Here is a 17,506-nt window from a genome sequence, read left to right as displayed (position 1 = left end):
TGCACTTACAGCAAAGGCTCTCAACTCCGCGTGGACCATGCCCTTCCTTCCAGTCCCACAGGTCATTTACTGCTGCTTTTCAGTAAGCAATATAATTTTAAACAGTCTGTCAATGAGGTATCGCAAAGATGATAAAAGTGCCTTGCCCTAGCATCTAATGTGGGTAAAATCAATGATCCAAGGTCCCATGGGTGGTGACAGGGTCAGAAAGCTCAGAGGCCTCTGGGCTCACAGCAGCTGCTGCATTCTCTGCTCAGCAGAGTGGTGGGGCAGCTCAGGGAACTGAGACCTGGCAAAGACAGGGTGCCAAATCCAAGTTATCGGTCATCCAGGGTGTTCTTGGAAATAAAATCCTGGTAGCCTTTCACCAGTACTCAGTGAAATGAATAAAAAATTAAATAATCAAGAACTGAGCACAAAACAGCCCAAACACAGCAGTCCAGCATCCTTTCTTGGGGTCCTTTGAACCAGACTCCCTCTGTGTGTGCAGGGGCCTTGCACTGCTAGCAAATGACCTCCAGAAATGCTGCCTATCAAATCAGGAATCTGATGGTCAGGATTTCCAAAATGGTTCTTCTGTTGTGACCTTGGAACAGGCTCTTTGCTTGACAAAGACCTTGGATAAGTCTCTTTTGGCTGTGACAGAAAAAAAAAAACCCTAAAAAAACATTTTGTGGGGAATATATGGCTTTGCTACTTTTTAGAATAGCATAATTTTTTTCACAGAAAAAAAAATCTCATTTTCAAGAGCTATCTAAAATGAAAATGTCTCCTATAGAGGAAAATGTTTGCTCAGCAGTACTTCAAAAGATTATATTTGACCTGAAATAAAACATTGGTTAGCTTCAGGAAACTTGCTATTGTTCAAAATTTTTTTCAGTTCATATATTTCATGCTCTCTTTATGCCGTTTAATATATTTTCTAACAAAAAAAAAATCCTCCTAGAGTCCAGGGAGAAGGAAAAAACTTGTTTTCCTCCATTAATTTTTTGTTTTGTTTTGCCAAAACACATATTAAATTTGCACCTTGAATAGCTTTGTCACAGCAGGTTGCTTTTTTAACAAGATGGAATAAAAACAAGCTCTATAATAAAAATAATAGAATATATATTATAAAATTATATTATAAAATATATTTATACATGTATATTATAAAATTATATATATTAGAATACATATATATTATAAAAAATAATACCTAAACATGCTGCTCACCCTTTGTAACACCACTCTCGAGTGGAAGGCAACATCGAGTGTGTCACCAAATGCTAATCACAAGCACAGGGTGACAGAATCACTGGGGCCACTGCCACAAACTAATGCAGGATCTGCCTGGGAGAGCTCTGGGTCATTGCAGCTGGTCCTGTCCCCTGAAATCTCCTCACTCAGAGCACCAAAGACACAAGTTTTTATCACAGTAGCACTGACAGGGCTGACAACGCTCTCTCTCTCTGGCCCATGTCACACCTCGGGAGTGTTAGCCAAACTCAGGTCCAGCTGAGCCAACCTTGGATGTGGAAAGCAGCACAAAACCACGAGGCCTGCACGGTCTCACGTGGGCACCGTGGAGTTATTCTACTGCTATTTCCATCTCAGTCAGAAGCAGCATGGAAAACAGTTAAAGTAAACCGAACATTAAAAAATTCACTGGCAATTAAGATGACAGATTAAACTGATCTACATGCAATCTGCAAACTGATCTGGCATTCACTGATTAATGCAGTAAATTAGATACTAACATCTCTCATGCAATGTTATAAATCACTACCTTCACTCAGCAATGCATATTTGGTGTCAAACAATTTTTGATGCTGGCTAAGTTATTAAATTTTCTGTAGATGAAGCACTGAATATCTGTTACAGTTTTAGCATGAGATGATGAAAAGATACTTTCAATTTCTGATCAAAGTTACTTGATACTATTAGAATTGCTCAGATTTCCAAAATCCAAGTGGAAATTGCTTTTCATTGTAGTGGAAAACAGCACCAAGGCTGGACCCAAACATTTTTTAAGTCGACACACACATCTGAAGGTAGAGAGATGCTTTTCAAACACAATGTGTTTCTCAAAAATGGTGCTTGAATGAACACCCATCTCTGAGTCTTACAGGTACTTGGTAAAATACAGAGCTCCTTCTTGAAGAAATTGCAGCAAGAAATGCCCCAGAAGGGCCCTGAGATCTGAGTATTTGGCCCAACAATTGCAACAAGGCAGAGTCTGTCTGTTATGGTTTTCTCTGGATGTTGCTCACTGTGACTCAACAGACCCCAACTACTTTCAACTACACTATCACAAATTCACAAGGTGAGGGTATCCCTCTCCACAGATTCCTGGCAGTGCAAGGCTCCAGCCTTAGCAACACCGCTTCAGCTCACAGCTGTCAGCACTAATGAGTTCAAGCAGGCTGTGGTGAGATCCTGGAGTTATTTGTAGCTGTGGAACAGGCGAGTCCCTCTGGTTGCAGGTAGGCATCCTTCCCCAGCTGCATTGGCAGGAGAGGTTATTGCCTCCATCTGTTCACCACTGCTTTCCCTCCTGATCTGCTGATCAAGCAGCATGTACAACTACTCCCTAATTTATTTCAGGCAAAGTCAGACAGGTGACACCAGTACAACAATTCTTACCTACTCAAGGATTTTATGTGACCCTCTCTCATTTCCAAGTGACAGCTGCTCTCTGGGCTGTGTTGAAGCATCTCCCAGACTGATGTGACCCGCTAAAAGACTGTTCTCTAGTCCCTTTTAAAAACCATCATTCTATTACGTGAGATAATTCTGATACATTATAATGTTCTTACTAGCCCATGCAAAGCACTTTGTGGAAGAGGAAGTATTTCCCTTTCCTTTTTTCAAAGAGAGCATACTGTGGAACATCAGGTTGCTAACTCCCCTTACTTTGGGTAAACTTGAGAAAACTCAAATACAGCTTGGTCTTTATCTGAGATATTCAGATCAATTCTGCTTCTAAACCAAGTGGAATGGGAAAAAAGAAACTGTAAGTATGGTCAGTCTCCGAGGAAATTGTGTCTCAATTTAGAACTGCACAAAAGGGACCTCTCTTTAAATCAAAGATGGAAAGAAAGGGATTGGGTTATGTACAGGAAATTATTAAAGCTTTTTTTTTTTTTTAATAGTATTTTATATTATTAAAACAGAATGGTCACGTAACAAAAAGCTGCAAAGAACATCACAGCTGGTACAATTTTCTCTTCAGTAAAAAACTTTGGTTTAAATTTTTCTGGTAAAGAAGAACCATTGATTATGTTAATATAATGGAACAGAAATTCCCTGACATGCATCTTAACAGTGCATCATGCCTAAGAAGTCCTGTCAGTTGAAATTTAGTCTAGAACTCAATGATCACCAGGAACTGGATCTGAAATTACTTACTCCTGAATGTAACAAGATATCCTTTCAGAAGCAGGCGGAATTAAGGTTCAAGGCAAATGCTGCATATAATACAGATCTTAACCTCATTTAGAAGCAATGTTGTTTAAGGCTGTATTAAGGGATTGAGTTACTGCTTCTGCTTAAACAGAAGTGACAGAGTCATTCACAAGGGTAATAAAAATAAACAAGATAATGCAATAGAAGGAATTGCACCTTCTGGTAAGGAAGTAAGTGAAAAATTAATGTGGATCTTCTATTACCACTCTTTGGAAAGCAGCATGGGATCCAATCTCCAATTGCAACTCAATTTGAGTAGATTTTTCAAAAAGCCTGATTTGGGGTATCAAATATGGTCCACAGGACTCCATTAGAAGGCTCTGGGCTGTAGCTCTGCAGCTACCAACACTCACTACACTGTTCACAAACCACTTCTGTATCTGAATCTTCTTCCTTGTGAAAAAAAATGTGTTTGTTGCCTTTTTTTTAGAAATATGCCTTCTTTTCTAGACCCATTCATAAAATATCTAGAGAGGCTGAAAAACAAGGGGCTGATTTCTGGTTTATAATCCACATGGGTTTCCCAGTGCAGAGATGCTTCTAGGTCTGACTGGAAGCACCCAGTAAAAGCTGCACAAATGAAGCTTGTTTTGGTAATGCTGGTTTTGTAAAGTATGCCTGGATAGCAACATTAATCTTGCACTCAACAGTAATTTAATTTTTTTCAGGGTTTATTCTAACAGACTCTGAGTAAACTCCTGTAAAATAATTACTCTAAAATGATTGATCTGGCATAGTAACCAGTGAGTGTTGAGAATGCTCAATAGAGAATCTGTTTGTTTAAAATTCTTTGCCTAACCCTATTCATTCACAAGAGAGAAATTGGTGGGCAGACCTTCTAGATTACAGGTATTAAAGCACCCACTGGCTTTAAAAGGATAGTGCTGTTAGAAGTCCCAGACAACAATTCTTCAAACAAAGCATTGTCCCCTTTCTGACACTCTTATGATGTGATGATGTTAAAGGTGGAATGAATTGCCCTCTGAAGTGCCTCTTTTTCTCTCTGTTGACTACAGAGGGACCCTAGAGACAAGCTTTGACATGACGCCTAACTTTCAGATAGCTGAAGTCACAAAAGATGAATACCATCTTGTCTAACTTCATACAACCAAATACCTGAATGCCCGAACTAAATCTTGCCCAGGGAGATTGAATCTTGTGATATTGTGAATTAGATGACTGGTTTATTATACAGATTTTATTCCCTGACAGTTCAGTTGAGGTCTAGACTGAGAATTGCAAACTGAATTAGCTTTGCTAGTTGAGTTTAGGATAAATTTTTTATTTTTTTCTATGCACTGAAAATATTTTTTGGCCTTTGTTCAAACACTGAAAGAAGCAGGCAGCATCAGCAGAATGTAGAGGTGCTAAAAAAAGGTCGCCTATATGCCATGAAGAGAAAGAATTAGGGAGAAAGGGACAAGTCCATTGCTTGGCTCTGTAAACTGGAACAGAAACTGTTTTCACTTCATCTGAGACTACTGTTTTGGATGGTACAGCAAGATGAATAAATGGAAACTGTAATAAACTTCTCTGCAGTCTTTACAGAACAGTATTTTGATGGGCTTGCACTGTAGGAAGAGTTATTTTGCATGACTGATTAACATTTGGTGTCATCTGCCTCGTCATGACACTTTAGTTTCATTTAAGCAATTACCCTAATTGTCCAGGAAAGAAAGGCACCGTTTACTTGAAAATAAAAAAAAAAAGTAATATCAACCAGGGAGAAATGTTCTGAGAAAGACAACTGTAATGCATTACTGCTGGTGACTGGTACTGCTAGGAACACAAGCAGCAAGAAGAAGCACATTTATTATAATTTCAGCGGAGCTACATGAAGCCACAAATTAGTCCACATTCTACAAATCAACAATTAAGATGAAGACTCCTTACTACAATATAAAGTTATAATTGAATAAAATTTGTGCTAAAGGTTTTGTGATTAGATTAGACTGGCAGGAATATTTTATGACTAAAAGGAAAGAAGAGAATAGGCATGTCCAAATGAGAGGAATTGCCTGATTTCACCTGGGAACAGAGAAAGCTAGAGGTGCTCCAAAGAAGAAGCTAGAAGAAAACAGAAGATAAACACCACAAACATGGAAGACCATGGCAAGGTGCCCTGTACCAACTTGAGCAGTGCAAACATCTCTTGGAATAGATCTTTTCCCACACAGAACAGAAAAGGTTATTTCTATTTCTCAGTTGTCTTAGCCAGTTATTAATTTAAAAAAAATTTATATAACAGCACAGTAATATGTATAATTGCAACTCCTGTGTCAGCTTCAGCCTCCTCTATCTGCAGTGAAAGAACAGCTGTAACTGAAACCTAACTCTTCTCTTGGCTGTGAAGAGATGAGCAATGCTGAAGTAACCGAAGTCCAAATCAGCAATGTTGCTATCAAACCTCTTGTTAGACTCCTCCTTTTTCAAAAGGATAAATATATAAATATGGTATTTGATAAATATATATGGGCAGATCTTCAAGCTGATGCAAACAGTTGAGGCTCTAACAATTACTGGGATGATGTGCAAGGTGCTTTAGTAATTTCACTGGGAGAAACTCCTCACAAGTAACTGCATAGTTACTCACTTCCTTTGCTTTGGGAAATAGCTCCCATGGAAGAAATACTTCCTTTACTTGGCTGTCTAAGCCACTTGGCAATTTTTGCAGACAGGTGAGTCATTTTGCTACTCTTTTGTTAGTGATGTGTACAATAAGAGTACACAGGAGAGCTGAGTTAACACTGTTGCCAAAACTTTGCACTTATTATTTCTGTTCTTAGAGCAATTGCTTTCTTTTTGTTATGGTTTCATTAACTGATGTTCATGAACATGTCTACATATACTGCTATTCCATGAGGTGCTTAAAGAGACAACAGTGTCTTTGTGTCTTTTTAGAAATCAATAGCAACACTGATAATATTACAGAAATATTGAAATTTCATAATTTTATTTTTTCTTTTTTCCGCCCACCTTTTTTTTTTTTTTGGTACCAGATAACCTAACATTGAATTTATGCAGTTGTTGCTTACAGCTCTAAATGATGTTTTAAAATTCCAGTCCATCATTTGGGTTTATGTGCAAGGAATATTTTGTATTCTCCAAGAAATCATTTACTCTGGATTGTGGTGCACCCAATTCCACCAAAACAGCTTAGATCCCAGTATGGCACAACCCATCATCTCACAGAACCAGATGGATTGCTTCTCAACTCTCAAAGTTTTTAGGCATCCAAAGAACTGCATTGTTCATCTGTATTCACATCAAATGAAACATCTACCACTGATGATATTTTTGGAATATGATAAATGTTTCTTACAGTGTTGACTAATTTAGATTCATATTTCCTAGTAGATCTGAAAAAAACACTTCCAAACCTCTGCCTATGCTTACAAATTCACTGATACTCCATCAATCATGTTCCATGAACATTACACTTTTGGAATTGGACCTAGGATCCCACTGACTCATTTAATTACTTGCAACCTCCCAGTTATAGAAAACTTCAGCAGGCAGTAATTTTAAAAAGGGAGGGAGGGGAAAAGGTATGTTCTTAAAATTTCTTTCATGTAATAAAAACTGACTGCAATTTAAGATCTTGCCATTCATGTGTGACTTCTGGATCAATAAGCCTTGCTAGCAGGGCTTTCAAAGGCTCAATTCATAAAAGCCCTGTACACCTCATTTATGGAGGCACTTGGTAAAGCTGCCTCCCTTCTCATCCTCATGATGGAAGGCATGCCTCAGTGCCAGGCAGTAATGATGGCATTTTTGAGAACTCCTAGGGGACTAAGGGGTGTTGTTCCCATTAATTTGTGCTCCAAAGTCACTTGTCAGCTTTTAAGCATTCTTCTCTCTCCCCACATTTCTCACAACTTCAGACTAAAAGAATTGCAACATATAGGCTTAATGATACTGCCTGACACTCTGATGGGCAGCCACTGGTTGTGAATTTCCAAATACAGCATAAAGGACTTTCATTTGTTAAAAGGGCACACACTGCTTTTGAGAAAACTTAGTCCCTCTTTACAGATCTTTAAACTTTTCACAGGACAAAAACCCCAATGAAGTAGTTTTATTCAGTTGTCATTTCTATTTGTGGGTTATGGATTCGATTTGGAATTATGAGGTTGAGGCTTTTTGGTTTCAGCTGTTCTACTGCAGACTGTCACTGTATCCATCAGTGCTGGCACCATGGTGCCAGAACCTCTCCCACGCTGGGTACAGTGCAGGATTGTAAAAAAAATTTCCATTTTAGCAATTGGTTTGCTCCAAAAGCTGACTGCAGTAGACATGGCAGAAACAGAACAGCAGGACAAAGCAAGCAGGGCTCCTGAGGCACGAAGGGGATGGCTTTGGACAAAAAAAGGGAAGAGCTGGACAGGGTCTTATAGCATGACTGGGGCAGATTTACAGTGAGACCTCTCAGACACAGAAACCAAGCTGGACTTGAACATTTCAGAGGATAAACCCTGATGTACAGAAGTGCCCTGAGCCAAACCCTAAAGCACTCTGTCCTGCAAAGAAAGAAGAATCACACCTTTTTTTCAATCTTGTATGTACTGCACTACTACGGAGAAGCGGTGACCACCTCAGAAGCCACCATTTGTATGTGTGACAATTAAGCAGGCTTAAAAAAAAAAAAAAAGATTCTTGCTATTGGCATTATTTCATTTTCATGCAAACACAGAATATCTTCTTTCCTTATTGTGCCATGTTCTCCTCATTCTTGTTCTTCATCTTCCAAAATCTATTTTGCTCATTAATGCCTCTATGGCTCCGGTGACATGTGCCACAAAAAGGGACTAGTTTCTATCGGAATAGTCTACATATTTATCTTTGCTTTTGATAATTTTAAATGTTAATGGATTAATTCTCATGCATTTCATTAAAGTTTGACAATCCACTGCATTTCCCTCACTTGGTTTCTTTGCCGGTTCAACAGATTATCCAATTAGTTAGTTCAGTCTGGTTGATTGAGTGACTATCTGATTAAGCTTGATTGCTCCAGTTAATTAATTAGATTGTAAATGTTTCTTCCAATCACTTTCTAACGGGTCAAACTTTTTCATACTTTCCACCATCTAGACCAATTATTCCTGCCTGATATCCTGTAGTTTGTTTTCAGCTTTAGCAGTTTGTCACCATCGCTCCCTTCCTCATCTCTCCCTCTTTCTGAAGGGATCCTACAAGAAAGGTGGACAGACACCTTTCACAGGAGCATGTAGTGATAGGACAAGAGGAAATGGCTTCAAACTGAGACATTCCGACAGTAGGAAGAAATTCTTCACTGTGGTGAGGCACTGGCACAGGTTGTCCAGAGAAGTAGCAGTTTACTCATCCCTGGAAGTGCTCAAGGCCAGGTTGGATGGGGCTCTGAGTAACCTGGCATAGTGGGAAGTGTCCCTCTCCATGGCAGGGGGGTTGGAATTAGATCTTTAAGGTGCCTTTCAACCCAAACCATTCTGGGATTCTATGATTCTCTTCTTTTGCTGACTCAGTCTGACTCATTTCCTTTCTGCTCAATCAAATCCCTCTTCTGTTCTGACTTTCTGAGCTTCCCCACTGTCTCTCCGTTCTTCACAAAGACCACTGCAACTCTTCACAACCGTGAATCAAGTTGCACAGTCAGGTCTTAACAACTCCAAACACCCCTCCTATTTCAGCCAACAGAACTTCCCTACAGCTAATAGGGAACTTAATGGATATAAAACAAAACTCAGAGCAAAACAACCCTTCTTTCTTCTGCAAAATCAAGGATCTCCATGCCCTCTGTTACAGGTTAGCAGTCTTTTGGAGTTTGTTATGGAGAGAAAAAGGTAGAGTGAGACTGTCATCTACTTACACAGTAGAGTCAGATTGCATAAATCTTTGAATCTGGCGTAATACTAGCTTAAAATCATTGGGTCATCTGTAAATCATCATTGTCCTTCCCATTTCTCAAGTGATAATAGCAAATCCTATGACTGTTTTAATAAATCCAAGCAGTTAAAACATCAGAAGAAGTAAGTGGCAGCAATTAATAGTAATAAAAATAAGTTCAATTTGGGGAAAGCAGATTACAGAGTTAATTTTCTTTCTCTGAATCAATGGCTCCCCTGTTGAAATAAGCCTTAATTAAAGGAGAAGGTCAGGATAAAAATCATATACAGCATTAAAAAGATAATGTATTGGCCAATTCTTCAAGGTGTTAAAAAGTACTTAAGACCCACAAGTGCCAACATTTGCAACGTCTCTTGAGCAGTTCCTAGTACTTCTTATAAACAGGTCCTTCTCTTCACACTATTAAGGCTTTGGATTTTAAAGGCTGAGATGTCTCAATGCTGTTTCTTAACCCAAGCCACCTAAACTTTCTGAGTAGAAAGGATAAACCTGCTTGCTCTGGTAAGGCACACCTACTTGGAGCTGCTGTGGCAGGTTCCAGCCTTTCCACCTTCTGCATGAAAACTTCTATTTTAAAGATGAGTTTTAAGTGCATTATAAAACATTTCTTTATATCTCCCTCCTCCATATCTTAAAACACCAAATATATGACCAGTTGATTACTAAATAAAACAATAGGACACCTTGTCTCATTTATCACCAAACTGGCATGGCAGACCTATGAAACCCAAATTCTCTAGATATTCAGGTTTGCTTCCCCCTACTGCTCCTTGGATGAGCATATGAAGGTTCTAAATAGATTAAATTATTCAACATAACCATCACTGTCTAAATCTGGCTCTGCAAGATGTAGGTGTTCACAGCCAGTAACAGAAATGCGTAATCACTAATTCATTACTGCAAGAAGCTACTCTACCACTAATTGAGTTACTGTGCCTCTTCTGGAAGCAATACTAAAACTAAATTTGCTTAATTTTTTTTATTCCGAGCATTACAATAACTTCATTTTAAAAAGATGAAAGTGAAAACAAAGATAAGCCCCATAACAAGTTCATTAAATTTATTTTACTTAAATTGGCACAAACCACAAGTGAAATAACTTTCACTTTAGAATGACTTTAAAATGATTTAACTTACTACAGCCACCACCCCCATCTGCAAAGCAGTATTTTCTCTGACACAAGATCCCTACAGGATTAAAACACAAGCAGGTTAGAGATAGTTTTTGGCACACAAGCTGAAGTCAGAATAATCAGTCACAGCTCATGAGGGAGCAGAGGTGAATGGGGAAAGAAGGTGGTCGCCAAAGCATTTGGAAGCAAATATTCTTAACATAGTAAGGCTTTTCCAAATGCCTACTTAGTGGAATTAGACCCACAGGAAAACCAGACCAGTTGAACTGTATAAATAGTATAGGCCACTTGATGGAAAATGCAGCCAATCTGCCTAATTTTATTTTTTAAAATGAAGAAACATAATGCCAACATACTGAATAATTCTGCTGGTTTCAATTAGCTCTGGACCTTTTCTCTGGCTCCATAAGGCTCTTAACCATGGCATGAATGCCAAAGGAAATTATCCAGCTTCTTTTACACAAAAATAACCTGGACAGGCCAAGTAATATTATGGTAAATGTTAACCTTAAACCTCAGATAGAGACAGCTATTTCTGCAATTGACACTTTTTTTCTTTAAATCATGTTTATTTTTCAGTTTTATAACAATGGCAAAATACTGATTGCTCATTGTTCTGTTCACCTGTTCCCCTGAATTTCTAGACAGAGGTGTATCTCCAGATCATATGACATAGTTGATTCCACTGAAGGTGCATACCTTCTCTCTTCCATCCCATAAATACAACCAAGCAAATAATGAAACCAGCTATTGTCACAATTAATCTAGTGGTTTAAGAAAACTTCTGCAAATATCTTGCAATTCTACCCAAATGAAAATTACTTAAATGTTATATAATTTTTTTCAATTACTTATTAACACCTAAATGAGCTGTGTGTCATGTGGGGCTTCAATTTGAAATGTTACGTTTAATTATTTTTATAGTGAGAAGAAGATGCAGTTGCCAGAGCAACTCCCCAGGGATGTGGTAGAGGCTTCATCACTGGAGGTTTTCAAGATGCAGCTGGGTCAATGTTATAGATAATCTCTTCCTGACTCTCTTTCATACAAAAAGTTGTTCCAAATCATCTTTTGAGGTTCCTGGTCTGTGATTCTCTCTTATATACTGATATAATCTCAGTTTTCTGTTGGGAAGAGATTAACTTTTCTAGCTAATTTTCCAACAGGAAGCATCAAGAACTCATTTTGAAAAGGGGCTCACTGGTATTTCATTAAGTTCAGTTAACCACAACACCCTGTCATCGAATTAATTTATAAGACAAACTGCAAAAAGAGAGCATGTGGGAATACTGAAATGATACATACCCAGGTTTTGTCTGAATGCACAGAAACATCATTTTAGTAATGATTCAGATGCATAAGCAATCCTGTCTGGAGAAAGCCCTTATTGATCTCCTGCAGCTGATTCATAAATCTGTTGCTAGAATATTTATCAAGCGGAATCATGAAAAATTCTATCTAGTGGTTGATCATATTTCTTCAGACGTGTTGTAAGTCTGTATTTTTACTCTTCCTTTGCTCTCTCTTCTTTCAGTAAAATCACCTACTGATCTTCAAAATTCTTCTTTTCCTGAGAGGTCTTGTGCTTTATATCAAGGATTTTGCTTTTAGTACAACCTTAACTCCAACTTTCAGGAATTTGCATACATATTACAGCCATCAGATCATTACAGAACTAACTGCCTACCAGTTCCAAAGGTAATGTGTGTTTCTGTGTACTTGCAGCATCTACCGAAAAAAGGCAATTGCTGAGTGGACAGAAGCATTAACTTAATCAACAACACACGGTCTCTCCTCTCTCCAAAATAAATGGTTTTTATGTTGCTTACTGAGCTTGAAAACTTGAAAGCTAAGTGCTTCCTCTTGGACAGGCTGAGTGTCTGAAATAACTGCTTTTAACAGCCCTGGAGCATCATTAAAGCTTTAAGACATTTCAGAAGGATTTGGTCTCCACGCCCCTTAGGTAAAAATTTACTTAGAATTGGTAAATCGAACATTGCTAAGTAAAGCAATGTCTTGTCATTTACTTGTGCCTACTAATAAGTACTTTAATTAAGACGTTTGGAAATAAGTTAGCAAATTAATTAATTTACAACTGCAATAAAAAATCAGTAAGAAACCCATTAAATATCATAAATAAGTCAATACATTACTTAGGAAATGAACTCTATTTTTATTACTAGAAATTACCATCCACTATAAAATGCCACTGTACCAATTACTTTACTTGTATAAGTATCAAATTTCTTAACTGATGTTATTAAATTAATATATTACTTCTCCGCAATTTATATTTTTTTTTTTTTTGCTTTGGCTACTGCACTTATTTAAATAGTAAGCTGTAAGAAAGAGAATTAGGCAATCAATAGCTTAGGTTTTACACACTGACAAACACAATTTGCTTCACATTTAAGTCAGTAATTGAAAGTCAATTGGTTGTAGCAGTCCAGGCAATGTTACCTGTTAGTTGTCCTGAAACAAAACCTACAGAAGTACAAGCAGTCTTTGTATTGACTCTAGGGGTTCTCTGATCAGATTCAAATCCTAAGGTTGAGAAAAGACTATAAGAGCTTTCCTTCTATTATGAGAATTGGGCAATGTGAAGATATTCAAGTGACAATTAACTAGTTTCTTTTTTATTTTTTTAAAAATTCAGAATTTTATCAGCATCAGAATCTCCTTAAGTTTTTAACTTCTTATTCAATCCCATATAAACAGTTAGTTTTCAGTTCATATGAAATATTTTTTTCCTCTGCAAAATCATTTCTAAGATTAAGGAACTAAAAAAAATGGAATCGCCAACATTCAGAAGCAAATTCCAACCTCCAACTTTGACCTTCTTCAAGCCCTTGTTGTTTTTCACCCAGAGAGTGGTTTGGCACTGGAACAGGCTCCCCAGGGCAGTGGTCACAGCACCAAGGCTGACAGAGTTCCAGAAGGGTTTGGACAGTGCTCTCAGGCACATGATGTGACTATTGGGGTTTCCTGTGGAGGGCTGGGATTTGCACTCAATGATCCTTATGGGCCCCTTCCAACTCAGCATATTCTGTGATTATTTCTGTATCTGTGCCGATGGAAAGGTAGCCTAACTTCCTAAGATTGTATGTACACCTCAATTTATTTTTAAATTGTGTTTATGGTCTTCAAAAGGCTTAGAAAAATCAGGCTGAAGGCATGTTTCTATTTCTTAGATATTTCTTTCTCAAATTCACCCATGTTTTATGTGCTTCAGTAGCATTAAGGTATCCAAGTAGCTAAGCTGCCCAAAGGCTTCTAGCAGCTGCAGAAGAATTAGATTTAGATTAATCTTTTCTTATTGCTTTCCCTATTTTCTCCAAGCTTAATGTGTCACCCTCAGCTGCTCATCACCACCTCTTTGCTTGTAAAAGTACACTGCCACATCTTCAGCTGTACACAAAAGGCTTAGTGGCCTAAACAAACTGAAAAGAAGAGAACAAGTGATTTTGTTCTCTGGTGGCATTGCTCTTACACTGTGTCCTATAAGCAGTGCTGAGGAGTAGCTGTTTGCTACAAATCTGCAGGAAAAATGGGAGATTTGTTCCTTCTTTTGCCCAGAATGTGTCTAAATGGCCTCTGCCCTTGACATCCATCACCTGCACAGCGGTGCTTGCTGTGGGTCAGAACTCCCAGTCCAGCACCTGGGGCTCGCCCCTGGGTGCTCCCAAGAGAGGAGTTCCCGTGCCCACAGTCTGCTGCACTGGATTCCCAAAGCACTGTGGATGGCTTGTGTCCTTACACCAGCAGCAGAACAGGCATCTTCTGTCTGAACATGCCTTTGCATCCAGCACAATGTCAGGCTGCTCCCTGTTGGAGCTCAGAGAGCACCTTTATGTACAAACAGTGCAATAAATCCTTTAATACAACTGGCCTTTGTGGAGAGCAAGGTAAATGACCAAAATAATGTATGTTCTGCAGCACATTTCCCTGTCCTAGAGAGGTTGAAAAGAAGGACATGCAGCTCAAGTCAGCACTACTCCAAATAAATAAAATGGACAAAAAGTAATGTGTTAAGAGCTATAAGTAGTAATATTCTTCACTGACACGCCACCTAAAGATTTCAGAATGATTCACAGAGTCCATAAAACTGGTAGAACTAATATGCAGCTGCTTCTGGCACAGAGCACTGAATTTACATACTTGGATTGATTACATAGCATGTATTTAAAAAAGTAACCCCCATTTAGGTTGCCCATTATTAAAATTCCACACATTACACGAAGCTATTAGGGGCTGCTCAGCAATAACTGCTTTGGAACATTGCCAAAGAAAGGCATACTTTATTAGAATCAAGTTTTCCACAGTTGTTTAAGAAACAACCCCAAAATTTGTAACCATGAACGTAAAAAAAGATAGCTTGCAAGATGTCTGTCTAGGAACCCCTCATCTATTCTACTTTCTGCTGCAGAAAAGTGAAGTTGTCAGGATACGCATCTGGCAAGCCAGGATGAGTACTGCTTCTTTTCTCCCAAAATTAAATTTTCATAGCTATTCTTCCCAAATGAAAAAAAAAAAAAAAGACAAAAAAAAACCCAACAAGCCAAACCAAAAAAACATACTTGTTTTTAACTTCTTGAAGGAAAGTTTTAAGGCAACATTAGAAAAGATCCTTCCCTGAGAGGAACCCTATTTTATTTTTTTTAATTTAAATTATTTATTTGACAAGAACTCTTCCTTCTGCAGTGCCTGCAGCAGTCAGAAATCGTGCTTCTCTCCAAAAAGGCATCAAAGCACTATGAGCTAGAAACAATAAAATACTCTGTTACCTGAACTGCAGTTCTTCATGGCAAAGGAATCCACGGCTGCCACGCTCTTGTTCCCATTAGGAACATATTCCAGTGAGATCCGAAATGGTTTCTCCAGGTGTCCAATTCTCCTTTGAAGCAACACCCATCTGGTCTCGTCATAGAGCAAGAGGAAAGAACACAGGAGAAGAGCTGTAAGAAAGGCTATTACTTTAAAAATAAGAAATCCCCCAAAGGAGCAGTTCCACTTATGACTGGTCACACTGTGCCTCCTACTCCGGTCCTCACTTCCCTCACAGTGTCCCATGATCAGGGCCTTTCCTTCCCATGGATTTTGCAAAAGAAAGATTCAAAGATTCACCAAGATTTCCACCCAGCTAAGGTGTGGAAACCCAACTAAACAGCAGCTTAGTGCTCTCTTCTGTCACACTTCTGTGCCCCCAGATGTCTGCCTGCTGTTTAAAGGAAGCTTAACTCGCTGTGCAAAGCAAGTTGTGAAATCCATAGCACACGTGCACAGCCCCTTTAAATATCATTCCTGAGTCTCACCAAAAAGTCTCTTAGTCACTCAGGAAATAAGCCAGTCTCCAGGGCTGTATAACAGCTATAATTCCCAGCACTGCATCACTGGTTGAGGTAACACGTTTTGCTTCCGAAGCAGTCGGCCGGAATGCCTACCTGTGCATGAAGCACCACATCTAAAACATGCCATTTCTCATCCTCCACTTCCCATCCCTCTTTTTCTGCTTACCTCCCCCTCAAATGACAAAAATTCCCAGCAAGTAAATCAAGGAAGTGAATTAGCAGCCCTGGAGATAAACATCCGCACTCCAAGAGTGCTACAACTTAGTCTGCTTTTTGCCAAGAGTAAATGAGCACAGAAAGTCTGTATGAGCCTAATTTATTCACTGAGATGCTACCTGGCTGTCTTTAATGTATACCTCCTCCCTCTGATCACCTGGGTCTGCTGCTTTACCCAAAATAACTTCCAGCCAGAGAGCACAAGAACTATTCCTAGACCAGATTCCAATTCTGTATCCCGCAGGACATCCTACTGTCTAAAGGTAGACAGTAAAAACACAAGCATCCGTCTTTTTGCCAATATTCTGGAATTCTGCAAGGAAAATGTTAAGGAATTAAATACTTGTACAATAACATGGCCTGGTCCATCTCCCTTTTCATCCTTGGGCACAGGCTGCCAATAGAACTACTTGACACCATTTGTGAAGGGCTGCTTTCCCAAGAGGCACTGTTTCCTCAGCAGTCTTATGGATCCAGTTTATCAGGGCCTGCTCACTAACCATAAACATGATCAGAGACAAGAGATGCTGTAAAGTCACACAGCCACTACTAATTAATTTTTTTCACATTTCTCTTCTGTTACAGGAAGAATTCAGCACCAGGGAAAAAGTCCCTTTGTAGCATACTGTAAGTGGTCAACTGGAGCCTAACAAACCTACATGAAAATAAAGCCTAGTAGGAAATGCAGCTCCAGCTGCAACTTTTGAAAGATGAGACCAAAAACTTGTGATTCCTGAAGTTGTTTTTAAACACCTGTCTTAAGCATTTTAGGGAAAGACTGTAACTATTTCTAGTTGTCAGAAATTTTTCATTGCCCTTTGACAAAAACCCACATTTTTAATCTTACAAAAAGATTTCCTTGTCAAGTGCCCCCATCACCTTCCTGTACATGTGTTTGTGCTTGTCCATGAGCTGTGAAAAATAACACTTTTTTTTTTTTTTTTTTTTTGGTGGGGGGGAGGGAACCCTCTGGAACAGATGTGAGCACAAGAAGCTACACAGTTTATCCAGCATCCATTACAAGAATCTCCTTCTCCAGAAGCAGGCCAAAATTTGGATGTTATGAAGTTAAGACACACTTCTGAAAGGAAATACAACAACATGTGCTTATGATATTTGCACCAACTGACCATCATTTGTGCCTGCTATCAGCATAGATCAATCCTAAACTGCAGACCTCACACTGTGACAAAAGCAAGGAGACTTTTCTTGGTTCCAGAGGAAGACACATTGTCTCCTCAGAGACACAGTGGTGTCATTATGCTCCACTGAACTAAACAAAATTCTCAGCAGGCAAGGAGTTGCTGACAGGTATGTGAAGGACCTAAAGAAAAGCCCTAAGCAAGGGTTGCAGAAGGACCCTGCTGGCAGCTATTGCCATTCAACGTGCAACTCAGAAAAGCAAATGCAGCTTTTAAATTATTTACTAGGTGTCCTCCTCCCTCTTTCTCCATTGAGAAGAGTTAAAATAGACTG

At 38.9% G+C, this 17,506-nt stretch overlaps 1 protein-coding gene across 1 annotated transcript in view; it reads right to left on the bottom strand.

Moving 5' to 3' along the window:
• Window positions 1-17,506, bottom strand: part of ALK (ALK receptor tyrosine kinase) — a 306,102-nt gene that overhangs the window by 89,549 nt on the left and 199,047 nt on the right. The window contains exon 5 of the mRNA XM_077781748.1: window positions 15,251-15,378. Coding sequence (XP_077637874.1) covers window positions 15,251-15,378 — 128 coding nt within the window. The remainder of the gene's footprint in view (window positions 1-15,250; window positions 15,379-17,506) is intronic.

This window comes from Lonchura striata, chromosome 3 (assembly GCF_046129695.1).
Source record: "Lonchura striata isolate bLonStr1 chromosome 3, bLonStr1.mat, whole genome shotgun sequence".
Lineage (NCBI taxonomy): Eukaryota > Metazoa > Chordata > Aves > Passeriformes > Estrildidae > Lonchura > Lonchura striata.
Note: the sequence above shows the minus strand (reverse complement) of the source record. Positions and strands in the feature narration are given on the sequence as shown.